This window comes from Trichosurus vulpecula, chromosome 3 (assembly GCF_011100635.1).
Source record: "Trichosurus vulpecula isolate mTriVul1 chromosome 3, mTriVul1.pri, whole genome shotgun sequence".
Taxonomy (NCBI): Eukaryota; Metazoa; Chordata; class Mammalia; order Diprotodontia; family Phalangeridae; genus Trichosurus; species Trichosurus vulpecula.
Window position 1 is genome coordinate 208,013,010 of NC_050575.1, and position 24,719 is coordinate 208,037,728.

The window sequence follows — 24,719 nt, forward strand, 5'->3', positions numbered from 1 at the left end:
TAACCTCATCATCCTATAAGATTTCATTGGCCTTGAGATTCCACCTCCTCACTGCCCTCTGCCTCTCTGATTGGTGGGGGGGAGGGGGAAGGTGGAAGGGAGAGAGCAGAGCATGAAGAGTTCAACTCAGACATCTCCTCATTTCTCACCTGGCTGCAATGGGCCCCCTACGTGGGCCTTCTCTGCCTGATTTCTTCCTCATGTCAGGTACCTTCTCCTCTTCCCACCCACACTTTTTGGCTTCTTTTTGTGTTTTGTCTCCACCAACCCCCTTAGACTGTGAGCTCCCTGAGGACAGGGACTGTCTTCTTTTGTATCTGCATCTCCAACACTTAGAACAGCACCTGGAACTTCGAGGTGCTTAAGAAATGTTTATGGACTTGGGCTTGGTCCAAGTGGGTTAACTGGGTATTGGATAGGAACTGTAGAGTAAAAGATTCAAACAATGTTAGGGAAAACTTCCTAATAAGAAGAACTAAAAAAAGCGGAACAGGCTGCCACAGGAAGTGGTCAGTTCCCACTCACTGGAGGTCTTGAAACAAATGCTAGATGAACAAACATTTATTGGGCATGATGTCAATGTTTATCCTGAGGTAGGGGCTGAATTACATGCCCTGTGAGGTCAATTCTAACTCTTGGGATTCTTGATTCTGGGGATGTAATCCAAATCCATAAAATCACATAGGGAAGGAATGAGAACAGAAAACTGGTGACAGGTGTAGATTTGATCATCAGGTTCTAGGGTATTAAAACTGAGGCTACTTTGACTTTGAAAGGGACAGATTCAGTACAAAGCAGATCAAGTTCTACCACACTCAATGGATAGTTAGCTTATGGAAATTATAACCCAAGGGGTAAGCATGGTCTGGAAATTTTTTAAATCATTAAAAAAAACAGAAAAATTAATGGGTGACAGTGCCTGTTAGAAACACACTTGGTCTAGGAATAAACAATACTCGTTGGAAAGCCAGGAAGGTTTTAATCACATCTTACATTTATTTGGTCTGAACAAATGGGTACATCCCCAGAACAAAGTACAGGAGGGTACAAGGACTCAGACAAATGCCAGTCCTTTTATTGGCTCCTAATTCAAATCTCCCGCCTGGCTCTTCATTGGCCAGATGCAATCCCCTGAACTGCCCACATCATGCCTCCCTCAACAGCTCCTTAAGCATGTGTACAAGCCTCTAACCTTTTACCTGATCAGAAGCCCCCTAGATCACAGCTCTGATTAGAGCCAGTCACCTGACTTACATTCTGCTAAAGCTGGGGGGGAGGGGAGATACTTTCAACTCAGTGGAAACAAAACTCCTGCCATCATTTCCCACAGCTCCTGTGGTCCAAGGGTACATAACTTAATCTCTAACCCATGGGAGGCACTTAATAAATTCTTGATGATCAATTAATTGGTTAAAGCATTTTTTTTTAATAAAGCACTTATTAGTCGCTTACTATGTGCTAAGTATTCTACTAAGTGTTAGGGATATAAATACAAGCAAGCAAGTTAGTCCCTGCCCTCAAGGAGATTATATTCTATTGGAAGACAGTATATAAAGGGTGCTGAAGAGCAGAGGGGAAGCCACACATACAAAAATATTTATAGCAGCTCTTTATGTGGTGGCAGAGAACCGGAAATCGAAGGGATGCCCATCCACTGGGGAATGGCTGAATAAGCTGTAGTATATGAATGTAATGGAAAACTATTGTGCTGTAAGAAATGATGAGCAAGTGGACTTCAGAAAAACTTTTCTCCTACCATTGCAATAATACCAGTGAACTTGATGTCACAGCCCATTAACCCTCCATTTTGTCATATGACCAGACCACATTCTTTTTCACTCATGTATTTCTCCTCCAGTTCTTCATAGTTTGCTATCTGATGTATGTCACAGCCTGCCCTCCCTCACTCCCCACACCCTGACTATGTACCTTTCGAATGCTCTGTTGCTCTCTGTATAATATTCTTATTTCCTTACAGGATCTGGTGTTCCCAAACTTCTAGCTATGTAACTTTGCCATGAGAAAAAAAATGGGCCTTTATTTCTGAGAAAAGTGTAGATCTCTACAGAAGCTTTCTGATTTCTCAAAAGTAATCCAGCCTGCTCTCCTTGGAACCCAACTTATTCATTTTTATTCTCTGTCTTGGATATACCTACTAAAAAAGTTCTAGAAGTGTTGTAGCTAAATGCATTTCATAATTAGAGGAAAATTAAAATATAAAATGATATTTGAAACAGATTAGGGAAAGAACCTGGGGGGGGAAATTACAGAACAAGAAGTTGTCTGGAGAAGGAAAGAGAGAGGAATGAGGGCATCAAGCATTCTCATGTATTGAGGCTATAACTCAGGCAAGGTAAGACCCTCAACAACCACTGAGGACAAGACAATGTACAGGGTAAAACTGCGATGGAGGGTGTTTCCCTCACACCAAGAAGGATTCCAGCTAATTGGGATTTAGTTATTCAGGGAAATTGATAACTCCTTGGCAGAGAGGGCGATGGCGGGGTGGGGACAGGTGGGGGAAGTCTTCTTCAAAGATCAGAAAAGATACCTTTCTATATTATCAGATTCAAATCCTCTAGGCTGGGGGACCTCTAGGGATGAAGACTTTGGAGATATTTCTTCATCATTTGCAGCACTTATGAAACAAAACAATATGGGATCATACCAAAACCCCTTTTCTGTTTCAATATTGTAACGCTTTTTAATGGAAAGCAGATTTGTTGTTCTATGATCCTATTTCTGAATTATTTTAAGCATTTAATTTATAGTTTAAGATTTTAAGTGGGCTTTTTATTTCTTGGGTTGGTGTTAAAAGAAAAAACTGATTTCAGAAAACAAAATTTTATCAATTATAAATGAATCAATGAATAAAAAGTTATTAAATGAGTACTTACTGTGTGCTAAGCAACAGTGATAAAAATAGAAAAGTAAGACAGTCTTTGCTGTTAAGGAACTCACATGCTAATAAGGGGATGGAACATGTAGAGGAGGTTTCAGCTGCCAGTCAGATGGAAAGGCCCCCATGCTCCTTAGAGTACAGTGAGGGGCAAAGCACATAGATTGCATCTTCTTTGATGTTTTTCCACAACTAAATCCAGATCCATTTCTGGAGTGTTGAACCATTTGACGGCACTAAAGATCTGGCCAGCAAGAATTTTTTTTTCAGGTCCTCAGTGTCTGTGACTGCAGCACCTGCAGCCAGGCTGCATCTCCACAAGGGCTGATTTCCCAGATGAGGGCTATGGGAGTAGGGATGGAAGTAAGACTGGTGGTCTGGGGGTGAGGAGAGGTAGGGCACTACAATTCTCGAAGTCCTTAAACTCAGAATCCTGGGCCATCTCTATCTGGGTCTGAGGGGAAGTGATAGGCGAGGTGGTTTGGCTTGCCTAGCACATACCATCTCCTAACTTCTCTTACTTTATTTCCTTCTTTCCTTCCTTCCTTCCTTCCTTCCTTCCTTCCTTCCTTCCTTCCTTCCTTCCTTCCTTCCTTCCTTCCTTCCTTCCCTCCTTCCTTCTTCTTTTGTTCTGTCTCTCCTCTCTCTCCATTCCTCCCTTCTCTCTCTCTTCCTCTCTCCCTTTCTTCCCCCCTCCCTTTCTTCCCCTCTCTTCTCTCTCCCTCCTTCCCTTCCTTTTCTCTCCCTCTTCCTTCCTCCCTTCGCTCTTCCCCCCTCTCCCCCTCTCTTTTTCCCTTCCTCCTCTCTCTCCTCTTTCTCTCTCTGTCCTCCCTGTCTCTCTCTCCCTATCTCCACTCCCCCTCTCTCCTTCTCTCTTCTCCCTCCTCCTCCTTCTTCTCTCCCTCTTTCTTTCTCTCTCTCTTTCTCTCTCCCCCTCCCTCCCCCTCTGTCTCTTTCTGTCTCTGTCTCCCCCTCCCTCCTCCCCTCCCTTCCCCTCCCTCCTCCCCTCCTTCCTCCTCTGTCTCTCTCTGTCTCTGTCTGTCTGTCTCTCTCTGACTCTTCCGACCCCCACAGTGGATCTAATCACATCATCAGCACTGTCCCTTCTGTCTAAAGTGGTTACTGTAGGTTAACCCAGCCAGAAGGCACTCAGCCTCTCCCAGTTCTTACATTCAGACAGGCACAAAGGGAAAGAAATGGGACACTTAAGAGAACGTCATAAGTCTAACAACTGATGCAGACAGACAAATTCAATTCCAATTCAAGAGCCATTTCATCATCCACTGAATGTAGAACACTGCTGGGCACAGGGCAAGGTCCAAAGTTTCAGTGAGGCAGTCCCTGAACCCATGAAGCTTAGACCTTAGGTTAGCTGGGAATATGACACATTACACCCCTCCCTTAAAAAAATCACAGAAAGCAATACATGATAAACGCATAATAATGTGCCATGTGATATCTGACTTGGGAAAAGTCATTATCAACTGAGTGAGCAGGAACGGCTTCATATAGAGGTGGCACCTGAGCTGCCCTTTAACCAATGGGCAAGAATTCAAAAGACAGAGTTGGGAGAGGGAATTACAAGCACAGGAAACAGCATAAACAAAGGCATGCAAGTAGGAAAGCACCAGGAGGGTATGTGGGACAGGAAGTAATCCAGCTGGACAGCTGCAGATAGAACATAGTAGAGAGCAGGACAAAATAACTCTGGAAAAGTATGTTAGTCCCCCACTGAAGAATTGACTCTTCAGGCAGTAGGGAGCCATTAAAAGGTTTAGAGAAGAAGAGTGATGTGATCCAATGTTCGAGCAAAAATGTTGTGAAGGTAGAAAGACTATAGCTAACATTCATAGAGCAGTCTAAGATTTGCAAAACTTTTTCTATATATTCTCTCATTTTGTACAACAAAGGTGTTGTAAGGCAGGTGCTACTATGATCTTCATTTTACAGGTGAGGCACAAAGACATCAGACAACTTGTCCAGAGTCACAGAGCTAGTAAGTGGCAGAATTCAAGCTCAGATCTTCCTGATTCCAAGTCCCACACTCTTTCCCCTACACCACCTAGCTCCCTCAACTAGGTGGACTATGGATGCAGACATTATCAACCACAGTTGGTTTATTGGTTGGTTTTGCTAAACTCCTATTTTTCCTCTTTTCTTTTCTTTGTTCTAAGGGATGGTGTAATATAATGGAGTCACTTATGCTCACTGGCCCAATGACCAGCCACAAACAACCAAGCCACAGGCTTATTAATTAGGCACACTCCCCTACTGAGTCACCACACCCTGCCAGACTTGGTCCTAAGACGGTCCCCCAAAGGGCTTCCCCTTGCCTAGATTCCAGGTATACTTCAGATCCCAGGTGACAAGCCTCCAGGGAGGCAGTGCCCAGCCATCCACTGGGCACTCCTCCCTCATTTGAGTTTGGTCATTAGACCAAAACTTTGTCAGTCTGGTGCTTGTAATAGTGTTGGCCATGTGTCCCATTTTAGTCATTGAAAGGTTGCTTTTGAATCTTTGCCTGCATTATATAATTCTGGCCAGTTACTGCTTTAATAAATACTGGGACTCATGTCGGACCCAAAATAGGCATTCAGACCAAAAAGCCATGACCCTAAGGGATTTCTCCTCCATCTCCCACCCCCCATCCCTGTCCCATGCCTCTGAGACTCCTTTGGTTTCTTTGCCCTTTCCTTCCTTCCTCCTCTCACCACCATCATATGGTTGACTGAGGAAGGTCATGAAGAGAGGTGCATCAAGGGAAAAAAATGTGATATCAAATGTGTGTGTGTGTGTGTGTGTGTGTGTGTGTGTGTGTGTGTGACAGAGAGAGAGAGAGAGAGAGAGAGAGAGAGAGAGAGAGATTTACTAATAAGAAATTTTTTTAAAAAAGATTAGAGGGGAGAAGGTACGCAATTTTAAAAGCAAGACATCTGACCAAGGGAAAGCAACGTAGTTCTCGAAGTGTGAAGGGAGGATAGAGAAAACCATGCTGGAAAATAAGGCTTGTAGGTGATGCAGACTCCTCCAATCTGTATGTCATGAATATTTTCTTCAAGAAGAGAGGGAGGGCCTCACTGTGGTGAGCACTGAGCAACAAGGCAAAGAAATAAGATTGACTCTCTCTTAACAGATAGGGAATGCCTAGCTGCCAATGTGGAAGTCACTGCAGCATCAGTCATCTAAGTGCAAACTGGTTAGGAAAAAAATCAATATTAAATTAGAAGAAAGTATGAAAACTAAGAGAAAACACTGTGTGTGTTTCCAGAAGCTCCAATCAGACCTGTTTTTAACCAACTGTGGATTCTGAATAAGTAAAAGCAGACATTGACCATGACTCACCATTACTTGGAGAAGTTTAACTTTTCCAATGATCAACACAACAAGGAGGTCAAAAGAGCCCAGAAATAACCTCAGCCAGGAAACATTTCATCTCCTGGACAAATGAAGATTTGTCACTGCCAAGTGCAACAATGATTTAGCTCAGAGGTGTCAAACTCAAATGGAAATGGATCTTCAGGCTGCATATTGACTTAGAAAACCACACATTAACATCAACTCTATTGTACTGTATTTTTATTTGTTAATATTTACCAATTATATTTTAATCTGGTTGTACTCTAGAGTTTTATGGACAGCTTGCAGCTGCCAATTTAACACCTCTGGTTTTGCATACAAGTTTATTTCATAACACTGGGAGGGTCCTATGATAGAAGATTAGAAATGGCAGTAACTGAATAGTGAAAGGCGGTTGAGGGGGAAATGAGGCAGCAGAAAACTTGGTATGAGATCCAATGCAGCTGGAGCATTCCAAGAACATTTGTAAATTAGATGAGCTATAGTCAATCAGGTCTGCTCTTGTCCCTGAGACCCCATACAAGTTCACCAACATCCATTCATCTTGACCCACTATCTTATTTTGTCCTATTACTAGATTCTACAGAATTTTATAAAATCCTTACATTGATATCCCCAGTACATTAGACCTACCTGCTGCTGGCTCTGTTCCTCCAGGTTGATCTTCACTTCAAGGGACTGACGGGCTTCAAGGAAGGCCTTCCGATGCTTGCGGTCAGCCATGTAGTAGGACATAATGCCCACGATGATGGCGCACAGGTAGATGATAACATTAGCCAGGATCTGTATTCCAGGGGGAAGACAGAAGAGTCAAGAGTGAGGTAACATTCCAAGGAGAAAGGTGAGGAAAGAAGGAGAAATGCAAGAAGGTGAGGAAGAGATGGGGTCAGTGCAACAGTATCACTAGATAGCTCTGGCACCCTGAATCCTCACAATATTCCTGAACTTGATCCATTAATGGGGTGCAATGGAATCTTCCCCTTCTTTCATCTCCTCTCCCTCCCCTAGAATACTCCAATAGTCCCTTTATGGGTATCCTTGCCTCCAGTCTCCTTCCCATCTAATCCATTCTCCACAGAACTGTTGAAGAGATATTTCTAAAAGACATCCGATTATGTCACTCTCCTGATCGTGAGACTCTAGTAGCTTTTCATTACTTCTAATATTAAATAGAAATCCGTCTATTTGACATTAAAAGCCCTTTATAACCTGGCTCCAAGCTAACTTTCCAGGCTTAGTACACTGACTATACTCTGCTCCCTTATATACACTCTATGGTCCAGCCAAACCATCAGGCTATTCACCCTACATGCCACGCCATCTTCTCTCTCTGAACCTTTCCATGGGTTGTATCATACGCTTGTAATAATAATAAGTTAGCATATAGATGGTACCTACTATGTTCCAGGAAGTATGCTAAGCACTTTACAAATATCATTTCATTTGATGCTCATAGCAACTTTGCAAAGCAGGTGCTATTATTACCCCGATTTTACTGTTGAGAAAGATGAGGCAAACAGAGGTAAAGTGACTTGGGCAGGGTCACTTATCTATTAAGTGCCTGAAGCAGGATTTGAACTCTGGTCTTCCTGACTCTAGGCCCAACACCTGTGACACCTAGTTGCAACAGACTTCCTCTTTACCTCTGCCTCATAGAACCCCTAGTTTATATCAGATCTCAGCTCACACACCACCTTCTACGTAAGACCTTTCTAGATTTTTCCAGATGCTGACAATACACCCCTCCCCTCCCCCAATAAATGACCTTGCATTTACTTTGTGTGTGTATAAATTTACTCTGGCAAACACTAGCTAGGTAGGCAGTAGATAGAGTAGCTATAGTGCTGGACCTGGAGTTAGGAAGACCTGAGTTCAAATCCAGTCTCAGATGCTTATTAGACTCTGGGCAAGTCACTTAACCCTGTTGGCCTCAGTTTCCTCATCTGTAAAATGAGCTGGAGAAGGCAATGACAAACAAACAACTCCAGTGTCTTTGCCAAGAAAATCCCAAATGGGGTTACAAAGAGTTGGACTCAACTGAAATGACTATACAACAAATATTTACTATGCGATGTGTCTGAAAAGTTCTACTGCATTTTCAAGCTTTAACAACATCAGAAGTAAAAATGCTACATTTTAAAAAATATATTGAAAAGTCAATTGTTTAAAATTTTAAAATATCAATCTATTTCTTATTAAAATTCAACATAACCACCATCTTGTGCATACTTTTCTCTAGCTGATTTTCAAAGTTTGTAAAAACTTTCATCATAGTAGGTGCTTCATAAGTGTTTGTTGACTGGTTGACATTTGAATCACTACCAAGAAGTAACATATGGTAGTGGTTGGGGCACTGGACTTAGAGTCAGAAGACCTGCCTTTTTCTAGCTCTCTGGGCCTTACTTCCCCATCAGTTAAATGGGGATATTATATAATAGCCACACTTCTTTCAGGGTCATTATAAGGATCTAACAACATGATGGATGGGAAGTGTTTTGGTCTCCCTGCCTCAAGTCTCTCCCTACTCCAGTTGATTTGCCACACAGCTGCCAAAGCGATCTTCCTCAAAAGCAAGGCTGCCCTTGCAATGAACTACAATGAACTACAGTGGCTCCCTATTGCCTCTAGGAGCAAATATAAATGTCTCTTTAGCTTCTAAAGCCCTTCACAACCTGCCTCCAGCCTATCTTTCCAGCTTCACTGGACATTATTCCCCCTCTGACACTTTGTGATCCAGCCATACAGGCCTTTTCTCTGTTCCTCATACATGAAAGTTGATCTCCCACCTCAGGGCTTTTGCACTGGTTGTTATCCATGCACTTCTTCTTCAGAGAATCCTTCAAGACATAACTTAATCATCACCTTTTACATGAAGCTTTATGATCCCCACAAGTACTAGTGTACTTGTTCCCAAACTACCTTATATTTATTCTTTTTATGTCTACTCAGTATGTACTTCTCTATATGTATGTGCACTTGTTGTCTCCCCCATCAGAATGTCCTTTGTATTTGTATTCCCAGTACCCAGTATGGTGCCTGGCATATAATAGGCACTTAAAAAGTGCTGGCTGATTATTCTGTAACTTTGATATGCTCCATAAAATGAGGAATTTCAGAACTCTACTCATCCATAGCTATGGCGCCAACCTATTCCCTTGACTTCCAACAACCCTGAAGGGAGAATCCCATGGGGCAAGTTATCACCATTTAGAAGCCGTTAAGCATTATCCTTCTGTGGCATAGTAGCCAAGACACTGGACTTGGAGCTGGAGGACCTGCTGCCATTTGCAATGCTTGATACTAGAGCAGCTCTGTAGGTCAGGGTTCTGAGAAGCACCAAGATGATGCTACAGTGGATTCTATATGCTCCAGCATCTTTGGATGCTTAAGGGATGGATCAGAATCCTTAGTAAAGGCTTCCTGTGACACCAGGTTGTTATGTATGTTGGCTCGTGAATGTAGTTTCATGGGTATATCCCTGTAGTGAAGGAGGAAGGGGAAACTCTGAGCATATGGTCTTAGGAGAGAAAGTTTTGGCAAGGAGAAAATCAATGGTGTTTCCCCCTAGGCTATTAAGTGGTACCAGAAGAACGCAAAAAGTTGAAAATCTAGTTTTAAAAGCAACATGACTCCAGTGGTCTCAAACTCAAATAATAAAACAAAACAAATTTAAAAAAAGAAATAGTTCAAGTGAGAAGTGATTATGGCCTCAACCAGAATGGCAGGCAGTGTGAATACAGAGAAGGGGATAGCCTGGAGAGGAAGAATCCACAAGACCTGGAATCTAATTAGAGACGAATGGAGGGAGTGAAGGATAAGGAAGGCTCAAGGGTGACTCTGATTACTGATAATGGGGGAAAAGATGGTGGTATTTTCAACAGAAATACTGAAGCTTGAAAAAGAGGTGTTTCTAGGGGAGAAGAGTTCTGTTTTAGACGTGTTGAATGCAAGGTGTCAACAGGATGTTCAGATGTCTAGCTGGCTATTGGGGATAAAAAGAGGATAAGGAGAGTGATTAAGGCTGGTTTTTATAGATTTGGGAGTGTTTGGGAGTCATCTGTATAGAAATGTTAATTGAACTGATGGGGCATAGAGTGCATACTTGGCTCCAGGCCAGAAGTTTCTGGGCCAGATGATTCTGAGTCTGGCCAGACAGCCTAAGATGGGTGGCTCTAATCTGATCTGGGTGATTCTAAGATGGGTGCCTCTGGTCCTGTGGGGTTAGAGAGCAACAGAGTAGCTGGAGTTTCTCCAGATGTGGATGTCCATTAACTTTCCCACAAATGTAGACTTATTGCCCTTCCAATTATACTTCCCCTAGCCCCTTTTAATGCTCTGAGGTTTGAGAAATCAAATAACTAATGTTCAAATCGCTGGTACATTAGGATATGCTCACATAGGACTTTTAAGTTCAAAATGACTCTTAGTGATCATTTAGTTCAACCTCCTTACTGAAAAAGTCTGAAAGCTTTAGTTCACTGGTCTTGTGACAGCTCTCTCAATTCAATTAAACAAACATTCATCAAAGGCTGCCTACAAGCAAGGCTCTATTCTGTTGCTGGAGAATCTCTTTTCCTTAGTGCTTGATTTTCAGTCTGTTCTAAGTAGTTGAAGCTTGAGGATAAAACAGAGAAAGAATAAGGAGAGATATTTACTTAACTAAGAATATAGGGCTAAATTCTTATTTACTGCTTGGTCCAATGGATTATGGATCTCAAAGCTATTAGCTGGTGAAAATTGGTCTTCTCACAGCCTCCAGAGTATATTATTTATCCCTTTTTTCCCTTTAAGTCTATATGTAATCACAGTAACAAGACTTTGTGAAAAGAGACAAAGATTTGACATTTAGAGCCTTAGGACTGGAATAATAATAGCTGATGTTTCTGATTTGTTGCTTTTCTAATTTTTTTAGTTATATGCCCAAAACATCGATTTGTTTATCTCTTTTATAGATGAGATCATTTGGAGATATCAATTCTTCTAATGACTGCATTATTCTAAAAGTATTTGGCATTCTATACGGATTCTAAAAGTTTTAGCATATTGTCTCATCATTTTCTTTGATGAAACTTTCTATAATAACTGATGTTTCAAAAGCTTCAAATGTATTATATTCCCATGTAGATGTATTCCCATCTCTGCCCTTTACAGATGAGAAAGTGGAGGCACCTACTGTAGATGGCATTTTCAAGAAGTCTGGCCACAAAGGGATTTCCACCTCATTGTGGTCCAAATTCAACTCATTAAGTGTCCCTCTTTCAGACTTCCCTCATTGCTGCAGTGCATCTTAAGTCATCCAGGTTCACATCAATCTTCCCTCTTCTTCACTCAAGCTCCCACATCTAACAAGGTGCCAAGTCTCATCAACTGTTTCTCCATGACATCTTTTTCATTCATCCCTTTCTGTCCATGCAGAGAGTCACTACCACAGTTGAATCCCATATGATTCTTGCCTGAATCGTTACAATAGTCTCCTAATTGATTTTCCTGCTTCCAGATGCCCCCCCCATTTCAATCTATATATACTGTTCTTCCCTACCAAAATAATGTTCCTAAAACACAGACCTACCAACAAAACCCAGCAGGAAGAGAAAGAAAAAGAAATTACATTTAAAATAACTGTGAAAAGTATAAAATACTTGGGAGGCCATCTCCCAAGACAAATCCAGAAACTGTATAAACACAATTGTGAAATACTTTTCACACAAATAAAGACAGATCTAGACAAATGCAGAAATATTAATTGTTCATGGGTAGGCCAAGCTGACACAATAAAAGTTTCAATTTTACCTAAATTAATTTACTTATTCAGTGCCATACCAATCAGACTACCAAGGAATTGTTTTGTAGATCTAGAAAAAAAGTAACAAAATTCATCTGGAAGAGCAAAAGGTCAAGAATATCAAGGAAATCAATGAAAAAAATGTAAAGGAAGGTGGCCAGGTGGTACCAGATTTCAAACTATATTAAAAAGTAGTAATCATCAAAACAATTTGTAACTGGCTAAGAAATAAAGTGGTGAAGCAGTGGAATAGATCAGGTACACAATACACAGTGGTAAGTGACCATAGTAATCTAGTGTTTGATAAACCCCCAAATCCTTGGGGCAAGAACTCACTATTTTCAAAACAGTGCTGGGCAAACTAGAAAATAGTTTAGCAGAAACTAAGCACAGACCAATATCTCATACTGTATACCAAGATAAGGTCAAAATAGGTACATGATTTGGACATAAAGGGTTATATCATAAACAAATTAGGGGAGTATGGAAAATTCTATCTGTCAGATCTACAGATAAGGGGAAAGTTTATGACCAAAGAAGTGGGAAGTATAATCAATAATTCTGATTCCATGAAATTAAAAAGCAGTTGCACAAACAAAATCAATGTAGCCAAAATTAGAAGGAAAGCAGGAGAGTGAGAAAGGATTTTTACAGTATGTTTCTCTGATAAAGGCCCAATTTCTCAAATAGTAAGGAATTAAGTCAATATTATAAAAATAAAAGCCATTCCCCAATTGATAAATGGTCAAAATTGATAAGTAGTCTTCTTCAGAAGAAGAAATCAAAGCTATCTCTAGTCATATGAAAAAAATGCTCTAAATCACTACTGATTAGAGAAATGCAAATTAAAACAACTTTGAGGTACCACCTCACACCCATTAAATTGGCTAACATGACAGAATGGGAAAAAGACAAATTCTAGAGGGGACGTGGAAAAATAGGAACACTAATGCACCATTGGTTGAGTTGTGAACTGGTCCAACCATGCTGGAAAACAATTTGGAACTATGCCTAAAGAGTAATAAAACTGTACCCTTTGGCCCTGCAATGCCTCTACTAGGTCTGTGTCCTAAAGAGATCAGAGGAGAAAGGACCAATATGTACAAAAATACTTAAAGCAGCTCTTTTTTTGATATCAAAGAAGTGGGGATTGAGGGGATGCCCATCAATTGGGGAAGGGCTAAACAAATTGTAGTATATGATTGGGATGGAGTACTATTGTTCTGTAAGAAGCGACAATCAGGATGGTTTCAGAAAAACCTAGGAAGACCTGTGTGAATTGATACAGAGTAAAGTGAACAGAACCAGAAGATCACTGTACTCAGTAACAGCAATACTGTACTATGAAGAACTGTGAAAGACTTAGCTACTCTGATCAATGCAATGACCCAAGCCAATTCAAAAGGACTCATGATGAAAAATGCTATCCATCTCCAGAGAGAGAATTGACGAACTCTGGGTTCAAACTGAAGTATAATTTTTTTCTCTTTATTTTTCTTGCCTTTTTTTGCAACATGGCTAATACAGAAATCCATTTTGAACGATTTCACATGTGTATTTGATATTATATTGCTTGCTTTCTCAATGTTGGGGGGGGGCTGGAGGAAGGGAGAGAATCTGGAACTCAAAAAAATTTTTTACAAAGGATGTTAAAAATAAATCAATAATAATTTTTTAATTAAAAAAACACCACAGACCTGATCATGTCACTCTTCTGCTCAAAAATCTTTTAATGATTCCCTGTTGCCTTAGGATAAAACACAAACTCTTCATTCTAACATATAGAGCCTTCCCAAATCTGGCTCCCACCTACCTTTCCAAACATTTTGTACTACTCCCCTTCACACACTCTATGACCACATCAATCTGACCTATTAGCTATACCCTGAACTTGACATTCTCATTCTGTCTCCCTGTTTTTGGGTAAGCTGTCTACCCCCAGCATCATTTTAATGCTCAGCTCAAAGGAGAACCTCCTATTGAAACCCCATCTAATATCCTTTTCCCTTCCCCCCAACAGTGTTCTATCCCTCCTGAAATGCTTTTGTAATGAAAATCACATGTTGTTTCTTCACACACACACACACACACACACACACACCAGTTAAATGTACTGTTCCCAAGAGACTGGCCCAGAGCCTTCCGGTCAGTCAATAGACATTTATTAAGCACCTACTATGTGCCAGGCACTGTGTCAGAAGAGTCAGAAGGCAGTGCCTGCCTTCGAGGAGCTACAATTTAATAGGGGAGACAATAAGCAAACAAACATGTACAAACAAGTCACATATAGGATAAGTAGGAAACAAATAAGAGAGGGAAGGCACTAGAATTAAGAGGGGTTGAGAAAGGCTTCCTTTAGAAAATGGGATTTTATTGGGGACTTGAAGCTAAGAAAGTCATAGAGTTGAGGAGGAAGAGCATTCCAGGCATGGGGGAGACTCCGAGAGAATGCCCAGAGCCAAAGTTCTTGGAACAGTAAGACAGTCAGCATCACACAGCTGGCATGTTTGTTGACTTGTTGACTTGAATGGAATGGAATTTCATCACCTCTAGGACATAATGCAAATTCTTCAGCCTGGCATTCGAAGCCCTCCATAGCTCCCACTTACCTTTCTAGACTTTTTTTTTAACATTATTTACCTTAACTCACCTGATTTTTCTGCAGAGCTGACCTAAGTGGTTCCCAAACTCATGTTCCATTTTCCATCTCTCTCTGTACATTCACATACCCTTGTCTAAAAGGCGCTTCCTCATCTTCACCTCCAAAGGCCTCAAGAATCAACTCAGGCACCACCTCCCCTAAACTTGTCATAATCTTGTTGGTTGTTAATGCTCTCCTCTCAAGCTAGGGGAAGCAGAGGGAATAAGCATTTATACGGTGCTGACTACATGCCAGGTTCTGTGCTAAACACATTACAAATATTATCTCATTTGATCCTCAAAACAACCCTGGGAGACAGGTGCTCCTAGTAGCCCCATTTTACAGATGAGGAAGCTAGGAAAGGTTGGGGAACTTGCCCAAGTTCGCACAGCTATTAAGTGCTTGAGGGTAGATTTAAATTATTATTTATTTTCTTATCTGTGTACATGTGACACAATATGGAATAGTGACTAGATAAAGCGCTAGACTTGGAGTCTGAAGGACCCAGATTCAAATCCTGCCACAGACACTTATTAGCTGTATGACACTGAGCCATTTCTCTATATTCAGTTTCTCCATCAGCAAAATGGAGAGGGGGAAGAGGGCAGGGGTTGATACAGATCATAAGACATAGAGCAGAAAGGTACTAGCCTCATCATTCTACAGATGAAGAAAATGAGGCCCAACTCTCTTTCACTTTACTACTCTGAGTCCTTATGTGTTCAAACATATTATATTCTGGTCCCATCTTGAGCATTTCACCCAGTTGGAAGTTAAAAAAAATAATACAAATAGTCTTGACCACAATAATCATATGGTACTGTCATATGTGAGATACATCCCTTCTGAAATCCATGAACAAAAAGAAGTGTGCTGATTTCTCATTTCTCAAGGAATAGCAGCTATTATTTTAAGTTTAAAAAGACTAAAAACTTGTTTCTTGCAGTCTGGTATAGTGGATAGAGGGGGTGACCTTTGGTGAGGAAGACCTCAGTTCAAATCCTATCTCTGCCACATCCTGGCTGTGTGACCCTGGGCGAGTCACTTAACTTGTCTCAGTTTTCAGTTTGTCTCAGTTTTCTCATCTGTAAAAAAAAAAATGGAATAATAATAGCCCCTCTCCTCTCAGGGCTGTTGTGAAGGCCATGTGACACAATGTTTGTAAGCTTTTTGCAAATTATAAAGCACTATAGAGCTAATGGTGATGATGATGATGGACACGTTACTAGGCAATTGCCGATATGCCCCAGTGGAGAGAGTTTCCACTTCAGGAATTTGGCAAATTCACAGGTTCACACCCAAAACTGTATAAGTATTACCATCCTTCACTTTAAAAAAAACCAAAATCCAAGAATCAGGGTCTGAAGGGACCCAAAAGCTCTAGCTCAACCTCCCAGCCAAAGCAGAAATCTCTTCTCTAACATCCTTGACATTTAAGGTTTGGAAAACACTTAGCCTATTGAGACAGGCATTGACAGCATTATTACTCCCATTTTTCAGTTCAGGAAACTGAGGCTCACTAATATCAAGTGACTTTGTTTGTGGTCACATGGCTAGTAAGTGTCAGAGGCAGGAGGAGTCTTCCTGACCCCAGGTCCAGCATGTCATCCACTCTGTTAAACTGCCCCTCAAGTGATAAGCCAGCCTATTCCCTGAACAAAAAATAATGTTTTCTAAGGTTTGTCTCAATTCTGAAATGTTATTATCCTTTGTGGAAAAAGAGAATTAACTCATTCTGTGTAGCTCCAGGGGCAGCTAGGTGGCACAGTGGACAGAGCACCAGACCTGGAATCGGGAAGACCTGAGCCCAAATCCAGCCTCAGATACTTACTAGCTATGTGACTCTGGGCAAGTCACTTAGCCCTGTTTGCCTCAGTTCCCTTATCTGTGAAATGAGCTGGAGAAGGAAACAGCAAACCATCCAGTACCTTTGCCAAGAAAAGCCCAAATGGGGTCATGAAAATTTGGACATGACTGAGACTACTGAATAACAAGTGTAGCTCCAACTGGCATCAAGAAGTGGAAGTTACACAGAGGTGATTTCAACTCAACATGAAGAACAATTAAAGCTAACCAAAAATGGAATGGGCTGTCCAACGAAGTAATGAGCTCCCCATCCTTGGACATATCCAAGAGCCACCTTTCAAGAATTTTGCTAAGAGGATACCTGTGTTGTATGAGAGATTGCAGAAATCCTTAAGTACCTTCTATGCCTAAAACCTCGAGTAGTTTGCAGCATAGCTTATCATATAAAATGATCTCCAAGGTCCCTTTCAAGTCTACATTCTGTAACTGTGGAGCTATTAGGTGATAAAATATTGGAGTCTTTTGCCCTGGAGATCTCTAAAAATGGAATAGATGCCCATCAGGGATGGCTTAATAGCAGTTTTGCCTGGAGGCAGAGGAATAATCAACATAACCCCTGGTGGTTCATTCTGTCCTGAAGGTTCCATGGCACTTTGACTAGAATGCCATCTCCAAACAGAATTTAGCAATTACTCTTATAATATAGATGTGACTACATTGTAACCTCCCCTGCAACCCAAGGTCCCTGGTGAAACAGGGGATTAGCCACCCTAATTCCGGATTCTCTTGTCTTAAGGAACTCAGAGACTACATTGTTTTCTCCCGCCCTGGGGAAGGTGCACTGTAGCATCTCTTCATTAAAACTTGTTTAGATGTTTTGGAAAATGAGAAAAATAAAGACTCAGAGGAACAGTGTGGCAGGAAGGGACCAGGGGAGATGATGCCTTCAGAGCTGAATCTGATTTCTCACAGTACACAGAGAATGAGACCTGGGCTCCCTTCCACAGAAGTGGAGAAGACAAGGACTTGGACAGTCTGACCTGAGCTTGCCAAAGTGCCTGAAATGCCAACCAGTGAAATCATTCCTTTGGATTAAGGAACTGTTTCCAGGAAGCACATGAATTAAACTGACATATGGGCCCATACTTTTAAAAGGCATCTTACCTGATGAATAGGAGGGCTGGTGGTTGTTCAGTTATTTCAGACTCTTTGTGACCCCATTTGGGGTTTTCTTGGCAAAGACAATGGAGTGGTTTGCCATTTCCTTCTCCAGCTCATTTTACAGATAAGGAAACTGAGGCAAACAGGGTTAAGTGACTTGCTAATAAGTGTCTAAGGCTGCATTTAAACTCAGATCCTCTTGATTCCAGTGCCCGTGCTCTAACCAGTGTACCACCCAGCTGCCCAGAGAGTGCTAGGATTGGAAACAAAAAGGCCAAGTTTTGTTTTGTTTTGTTTTTTTGTGGGGGGGGAGGAAAGGCAGGGCAATTGGGGTTAAGTGACTTGCCCAAGGTCACACAGCTAGTAAGTGTGCCAAGTGTCTGAGGCCACATTTGAACTCAGGTCCTCCTGACTCTAGGGCCGGTGCTCTACTCACTGCGCCACCTAGCTGCCCTGAAAAGACCAAGTTTTAATCCTGTCTCTGACACTGTGTGCCCAGTGGCAAGTCATTTACTTTCTCTGAGACTGACTTTCCTCATCTGTAGAATGGAGATAATATTATTTATAGCACCTACCCCATGGGGTTCCTGTGAGATTCAGATGAGACAACAGATGTAAAGTGCTTTCCAAAATGTTAAAACAGAACAAAAAGGCAATTATTTTAAATGGCACCCATCAATCAACAAGCAAGTATGAGGACGTTAGCATGGAGCAGCATATCAGGAGATTTATCAAACTGAATGATCACATGGAAGTTCCTCAAGGGACAGGACATAGGCCAAAGGTGACGCTGATGAAAGGCCAGTGGCAGGTGTGGGGCAATGCACAAAGAAGGGGCCCAGATGGAGGCTCTGAGCAGCGAGGGGAAAACATATAAACCCTGGGCATTGAGCCTATATAGCTGACCCTTGACAGGATTATGCTAAGAGGCCTGGGGTCCTGGAGTCCTCAAAATAAACCCTGCTTGAGAGAATTTTTTAGATAAGATATATTCCATATCTTCACAGAATGACCTATGTAGATTTCCACATGTAGAACTGTTCTTTAGGGCAGGTAGGTGGTGCAGTGGATAGAGCCACAGACCTGGAGAAAGGAAGACCTGAGTTCAAAACTGGCCTCAGACACTTCCTAGCTGTGTGACCCTGGGCAAGTCATTTAGCCCTGTTGGCCTCCATTTCTTCATCCGTAAAAGAAGCTGGGGAAGGAAATGGCAAACCACTGCAGAATCTTTGCCAAGAAAACCCCAAATGGGGTCACAAAGAGTCAGACATGACTGAAAATGACACAACAACAACAAAAGAACTGTTCTTTGACTTTCAAAATCACAGACACAGACTTGAAAGGAACCTTAGTGACTCATTTCCTCAAGTGTCTTATTTCCCTGATGAGGCGACAGGACAACAGTGAGTTGTCCAATGTCTTGTGGCAGATTAGTGCCAGAACCAGGGCTCGATGCCAGGTCTCCTGAATCCTAGTATAACTGTTCTTTCCATAACACCAACAATCATAACTATGACATTCATATAGTGCCTTTAGGTTTGCAGAATGCTTTACAAGGATTCTCTCATCTGACCCTTACCACAGCCCCGGGAGGTAAGTGCTATAATCACACCCATTTTACAGAAGAAGAAACCAAGGCAAATGGGTTAATTGACTTGCTTACAGTCACGCAGCTAGTAACTGTCTGAGGCAGTTTTGAACTCAGCACTCTATCCACTTGCACCACCTAGCTGCCTAATATAATACATTCCATGAAAAGATGGAGGTGCTACCTGGAACAATTCAAAATCATAAGAGGCTGGGAAATACAGCTGCATCAAAACTTCATCTAAATCCGTATTACCCTGAATCCTCCCAGTCTCACCTGATCTTGGGGTCTAAGCAAGGTGAAGGCTGGTCAGGACTTGGATCAAAGACCCTGGCGAATCCAGGGAGCTATAAGCTTTCACGGTACAATGTAGAGTGGTAGATGTAGAATCTGAGAACACACATTCAAATCCAGCCTCTGATACTTACCTTGGGCAAGTCACTTCAGCCTAGGCCTCAATTTCTTCATCTAAGCTGACAAAAATGGGAAAATAAGAAATGCTGGAGGGGCTGTGGGGCAACATTACTGCGCTGCTGGCAGAGCTATGAATTGGTCTTAACCATTCGGGAAAACAGTCTGGAACTTTGCTCCCAAAAGTCGCTAAACTAAGCATAGCCAGTGACCCAGTGAGGCCACAACTAGGCCTATGCCCCCAAAGAAATCAAAGAAAGAGGAAAGGGACCCACATATATAATAATAGTTGTAGCAGCTCTTTTTTGTAGGAGCGATGAACTGGAACCTAAAGCAGGGCCTGTCAATCGGCAAATAGTTGAACAGATTATGGTATGTAGATGTAATGAAATACTATTGCGTTGTAAGAAATGATGAAAGGGATGGGTTCAGATAAGTCTGAAAAGACTTGTATGAACTGACTCAGAGTGAAGGGTGCACATTCAGGAGGATGATTTATATGATAATGTCAACAGTGTAAAGACAAACAATTTTGGAAGTCTCTAGAACTCTGATCGATGAAATGATCGGCTACTATTTTAAAGAACAGATGATAAAGCATCGTCCTGAAAGACAGGAGACAGACCCAGATTGTAGAATGAGGCAGATATTACTGGGTATGGCTAATAAGGGAATTTGTTTTACTTGACCATGCCTTTTCATTACAAAGATTTTGTTTTTGTATTTTTGGTTTGTTTTCAGTGGGGACTCTGAGGAAGGGGAGGAAGGAAGAGGAAATAGTTTTGTTCATTGAAAAATATTTAGCTGTTTAAAAATATGTCCTCGTCCATAAAACAAGGGGGTTGGACGATATTACCTGTAAAGTCCCTTCCAGTTATAAATCTTGGATCCTATGACCTGTAGCTAGGGGAGGCAAAAGTGTTTATCTTGTCAGGTTTGACTTTGCCATCATTTTCTAGGACATCCTCTATTCCTTTGTTTGTTTGTATTTAAAAGCTAATGTTGACACACTTGAAATTAGCCTCTGCTGTTATCCATTTCAATTGGAATTGCCCCTGTGGGGCCTCCCCAGGGCTCATGACAGCATGACACGATCTCCTGAGGCATCCCTGTCCTTGTGACACCACACTGGGACAAAGACCAATCCAGGGACTTTTCTCCTTGAAAGAAAAAGTGGATAAATGCAAAAAGACCAACAGAGCAAGGGTTTTAGTTTTAATGTCCTGAAGTCTAAGCTCCAACCCTACCTTAACATTTAAAAATATATTTGCAACATCATAGGCACTTCATGTTTTGAGTTAGCAAGAGGCTGGTTTGTTTTGGATTTTCCCCCTTGGGTGCTTCATATAAGCAGAGGAGAGGCTGGGCAGTTGAGCTGCAGGAGAAAAGCAGCAGATACCGACAGCACCAACAGAAGGTGTCAGCCTTTCCCTTACTCTGAGGAGACCTGCAGTCAGTAGACAAAAGCAGGGAGACCCACAGCCTCTGGGCTGCTGTTTCTAAACCGGTCCCTACCTATGACTAGAACAGACTGCATCGGTAGAATGGAAAGAAGAGTCAGACCTCTTCACAGGACAGTGCAGCTCCTGGGGACCTGAATGTTTTTCTTTGAGTTCCCGTCTCATGTGTATTCCTGGAGAAGTGTATTATTCTATGCTGTGTTCTAAGCTGCCTGAGGCCCTGGGCATAGAAAACACCTAAGATCTTCAACCAAAGCCTAGATCACCCCTTGTCTGGTGGGTTGCAATGGAAGTTAATTTGGGGGGGTTATGGTGAACTAGTTAGCTGCTGAAGCTCCCTCCAACTCAGAAATATTGGCTCAATGACGGCTCCCTGTCACAAGGTCAGTGATAGCTGCAACCCTGAAAAGGCCTGAATCCTTCCTATTTTCTCCCAGATGTGCCCGCTTCTAAGGTTGAGGGATGTTAGCAGTCAGAGGCCACGGAATCCTGATAGTATCCCTGTGGTTAGGGAGCCGTGCCACCAACTGAGCCCCAGTTATAGGTGTCGTGGTTATGACCACAATGATCTGAACCCCCAGGCTTCAAACAAAGCTGTGATCATTTGAGGAGAGAATGTTAGGGCCTTCATTAACTGTTGGTATATAGAGGACTGTCTGTACAGTGGTCCCCTTGACAACCTTGCGGCTTTGAGGATCCGCTTCTTTCTGATACACTGCTTTAGCAGAGTTCAGCTCCCAGTTGTCCAGGCTTATACCAGAATAGAACCTTTTAAAATGATATTGAAGTAGAAGGATTTTAAATAGAAATTTAAACTGGATGAGTTGAAGAATGGTGTGATAGAGAAAGGGTGCTGGAATTAGAGTCAGAGGACCTGGTTTAAATCCCAGTCCAGTTATTTACTGCCTGCATGACCTCACACACAGGTCATTTCAGCTCTCTGACCATTAGTTTCTTCAACTGTAAAAGCAGGGAAAGACTGTTTTGTTTGTTTGTTTAGTCATTTTTCGGTCATGATCTCATTTGGAGTTTGTTTGGGGTTTTGTTTTGTTTTTTTGGAAAAGATACTGGAGTGCTTTGCCATTTCCTTTCTCCAGCCCATTTTACAGATGAGGAAACCGAGGCAAACAAGGTTTCATGAGTTGTTCAGGGTCACACAGCTAGTGAGTGTCTAAGGCCAGATCTGAACTCATGAAGAACCTTCCTGACTCCAGGCCTAGCACTCTATCTACTGCACCACATAGCTCCCCCTTGGGAATGGACTAGATGACCTCTAAAGTTCCTTCCAGCTCAAATCTATTATTCTGAGATCCTCACAACAGCTCTGAGAGGATAAAAGTACCAAAGGTAATGTTATCCCCATTTTACAGATGGGGAAACTATGATTCAGACAGGCAAGTTAAGTGACCTTCCCAGGACCTCACAGCTCATTCAGTGTCAGAGGCAGGATTCCAACTTTAGCCTCTCCTGATGCCAAGTCTACACTACCTGCCACCAATGAGACAACAGATCAGAAAGATCTTTATAAACTACAGATTAATATGCAAAAAGTATTTTTATGCTGAGATATTAAGTAACACTGCCATATACTTCCCTATTTCCTTCTTCTGTTCCCATTCGCAACGCCCAGAACCCTCATACACAGACATTTATTATAATACCTTTTATAGCAACATTAACTACCTGGAACGCAGTCAAGAAAAAGGCCTTGAACAGTGAAAATAGATGTCACAAAGCTTATGGATCATAGAAATAGTCCCTCTTAATTTATATATTGGTAGTATATGTGGTGGAGTGAGAAGAACATTGGCCCAAGAGTCAGACAATCTGGGTTTGAATACTACCTGTGTGAATACATGCTACCTGTGTGAATACGTACTCTCTGTGTGAATATGTACTGCCTGTGTGAATACATGCTACCTGTGTGAATACGTACTGCCTGTGTGAATACATACTGCCTATGTGAATACTTACTGCCTGTGTGAATACGTACCGCCTGCGTGAACACGTACTGCCTGTGTGAATATGTACTGCCTGTGTGAATACTTACTACCTGTGTTAATACTTACTACCTGTTTGACTTTTGTGGGCCAGTTTCCTCATCTATAAAATGAGGGGATTAGACTCAGTGACCTCCATAGTCTCTTCCACATTTCTAGAAAGCTTTTTTACATAGTTTCCAAGCTCATAGCAGATTTATAAGTAGCAAATTAGAACAGGAGGCTAGAGCTGCCTAGAGACCCGGCCCTCACAGATAGTAGAGAGAATCAGCCTGACTGAAGGAGACAAAAAAAAACCAACTAGAAAACAAAACAGGAAGATTCAAAAAGCTGGATAGGGAGGGCCATTAAGAGTGGGGACAAATAGTCCTTATGCCTCAAAGGAATCCCTGGGGGCATCACTGTGTTGCAGCCTCATCCAGAGACTGGTCAGAAGCAAGACCCAGAGCCTTCAAGGAAGGATCCACGGTGGTGACTTGATAGATGAGGGGGGTAGAGAGAACATGTAAATAGGTGTAGGTAGGTGGCAGATTATAGTCTGAGTGAGTAAAAAGGGATGTGACAGTGACTGGTTAAGGGAGAAAGGAGTATAGCGAAGGAAAAGACTTGTTGATCACAGGATGTTAGGACAAATAGAAAAGATTATTTTTCCTCTAAGATACTGGTACCCACTCCCACTGACATCCTTACCAGGACAGAGGGCTGGGAGACATTATCTGGTTAATAAAAGTTACAGTGGACTGAGCAGTCCTTCAAACCAATCCTTGTGGATTTTTACTTACACACCGTGATTATTCATAGCTCTAGGGAAAGGCTCTATTCATTTCGATCCCAACGTGTACCAGGATGGCAACCTGATCACTAGATTCATTTACTGTGTGCCTTGGAAATGGGATTCTTACTTTTTATTTTTAATCATTGCACAAAGCTAGAGCTTATCTGGCAGTCAAGAAAAAATATGCAAAGTACTTTGCATACATTATACCTTTGGTACTTACATCCTCTCAGAGCTGTTGTGAAGATCTCAGAATCATAGATTTGGAGCAGGAAGGAACCTTAGAGGTCATCTTGTCCACTCCTGAGGGGGAGCTAGATGGTGCAGTAGATGGTCAGGCCCAGAGTCAGGAAGACTCCTCTTCCTGAGTTCAAATCTGGCTTCAGATCTATGCAAAGTACTTTGCATATATCACAGCAACCTGGTGAGGTAGCTACTATTAATACACCCGTCTTACAGATGAGAAAACTGAAGGTGATAGATTTAGTGGCTTGCTCGGCATCACACAGCTACTAAGTGTCTGATTCATGCCTTCATTTGTCCTGACTCCAAGGCCAGTACACTTTCCATCATGGCCCCTTGCTGCTTCAAAAACCACTATCAGAATCAACTTACAGCCTTATATTCTTTTCTGTCCCCCAAAGCCCTTAGTACACTCTATCTCATACATAGCTGGTGCTGAGAAAAATGTTGAATAAGCACTTTATTTTCATCTTTGGTAGATATTCTTCCCATGCACGTTAAGAAGTCAATGAATTTTAAGCTAGGTCTATGCTGGGAAATTATTCACAGGGCTGATCTGCATGACTTGGGAACAGCGTTTACGACAAAATACAAAT

The 24,719-nt window shown here is 41.9% G+C and overlaps 1 protein-coding gene across 1 annotated transcript in view; it reads right to left on the reverse strand.

The window, feature by feature from the left end:
• ADCY3 (adenylate cyclase 3) overlaps positions 1-24,719 on the reverse strand; it is a 122,873-nt gene that overhangs the window by 81,001 nt on the left and 17,153 nt on the right. Inside the window, exon 2 of the mRNA XM_036749498.1 lies at positions 6,890-7,039. Within this exon, the coding sequence (XP_036605393.1) occupies positions 6,890-7,039 (150 nt within the window). The remainder of the gene's footprint in view (positions 1-6,889; positions 7,040-24,719) is intronic.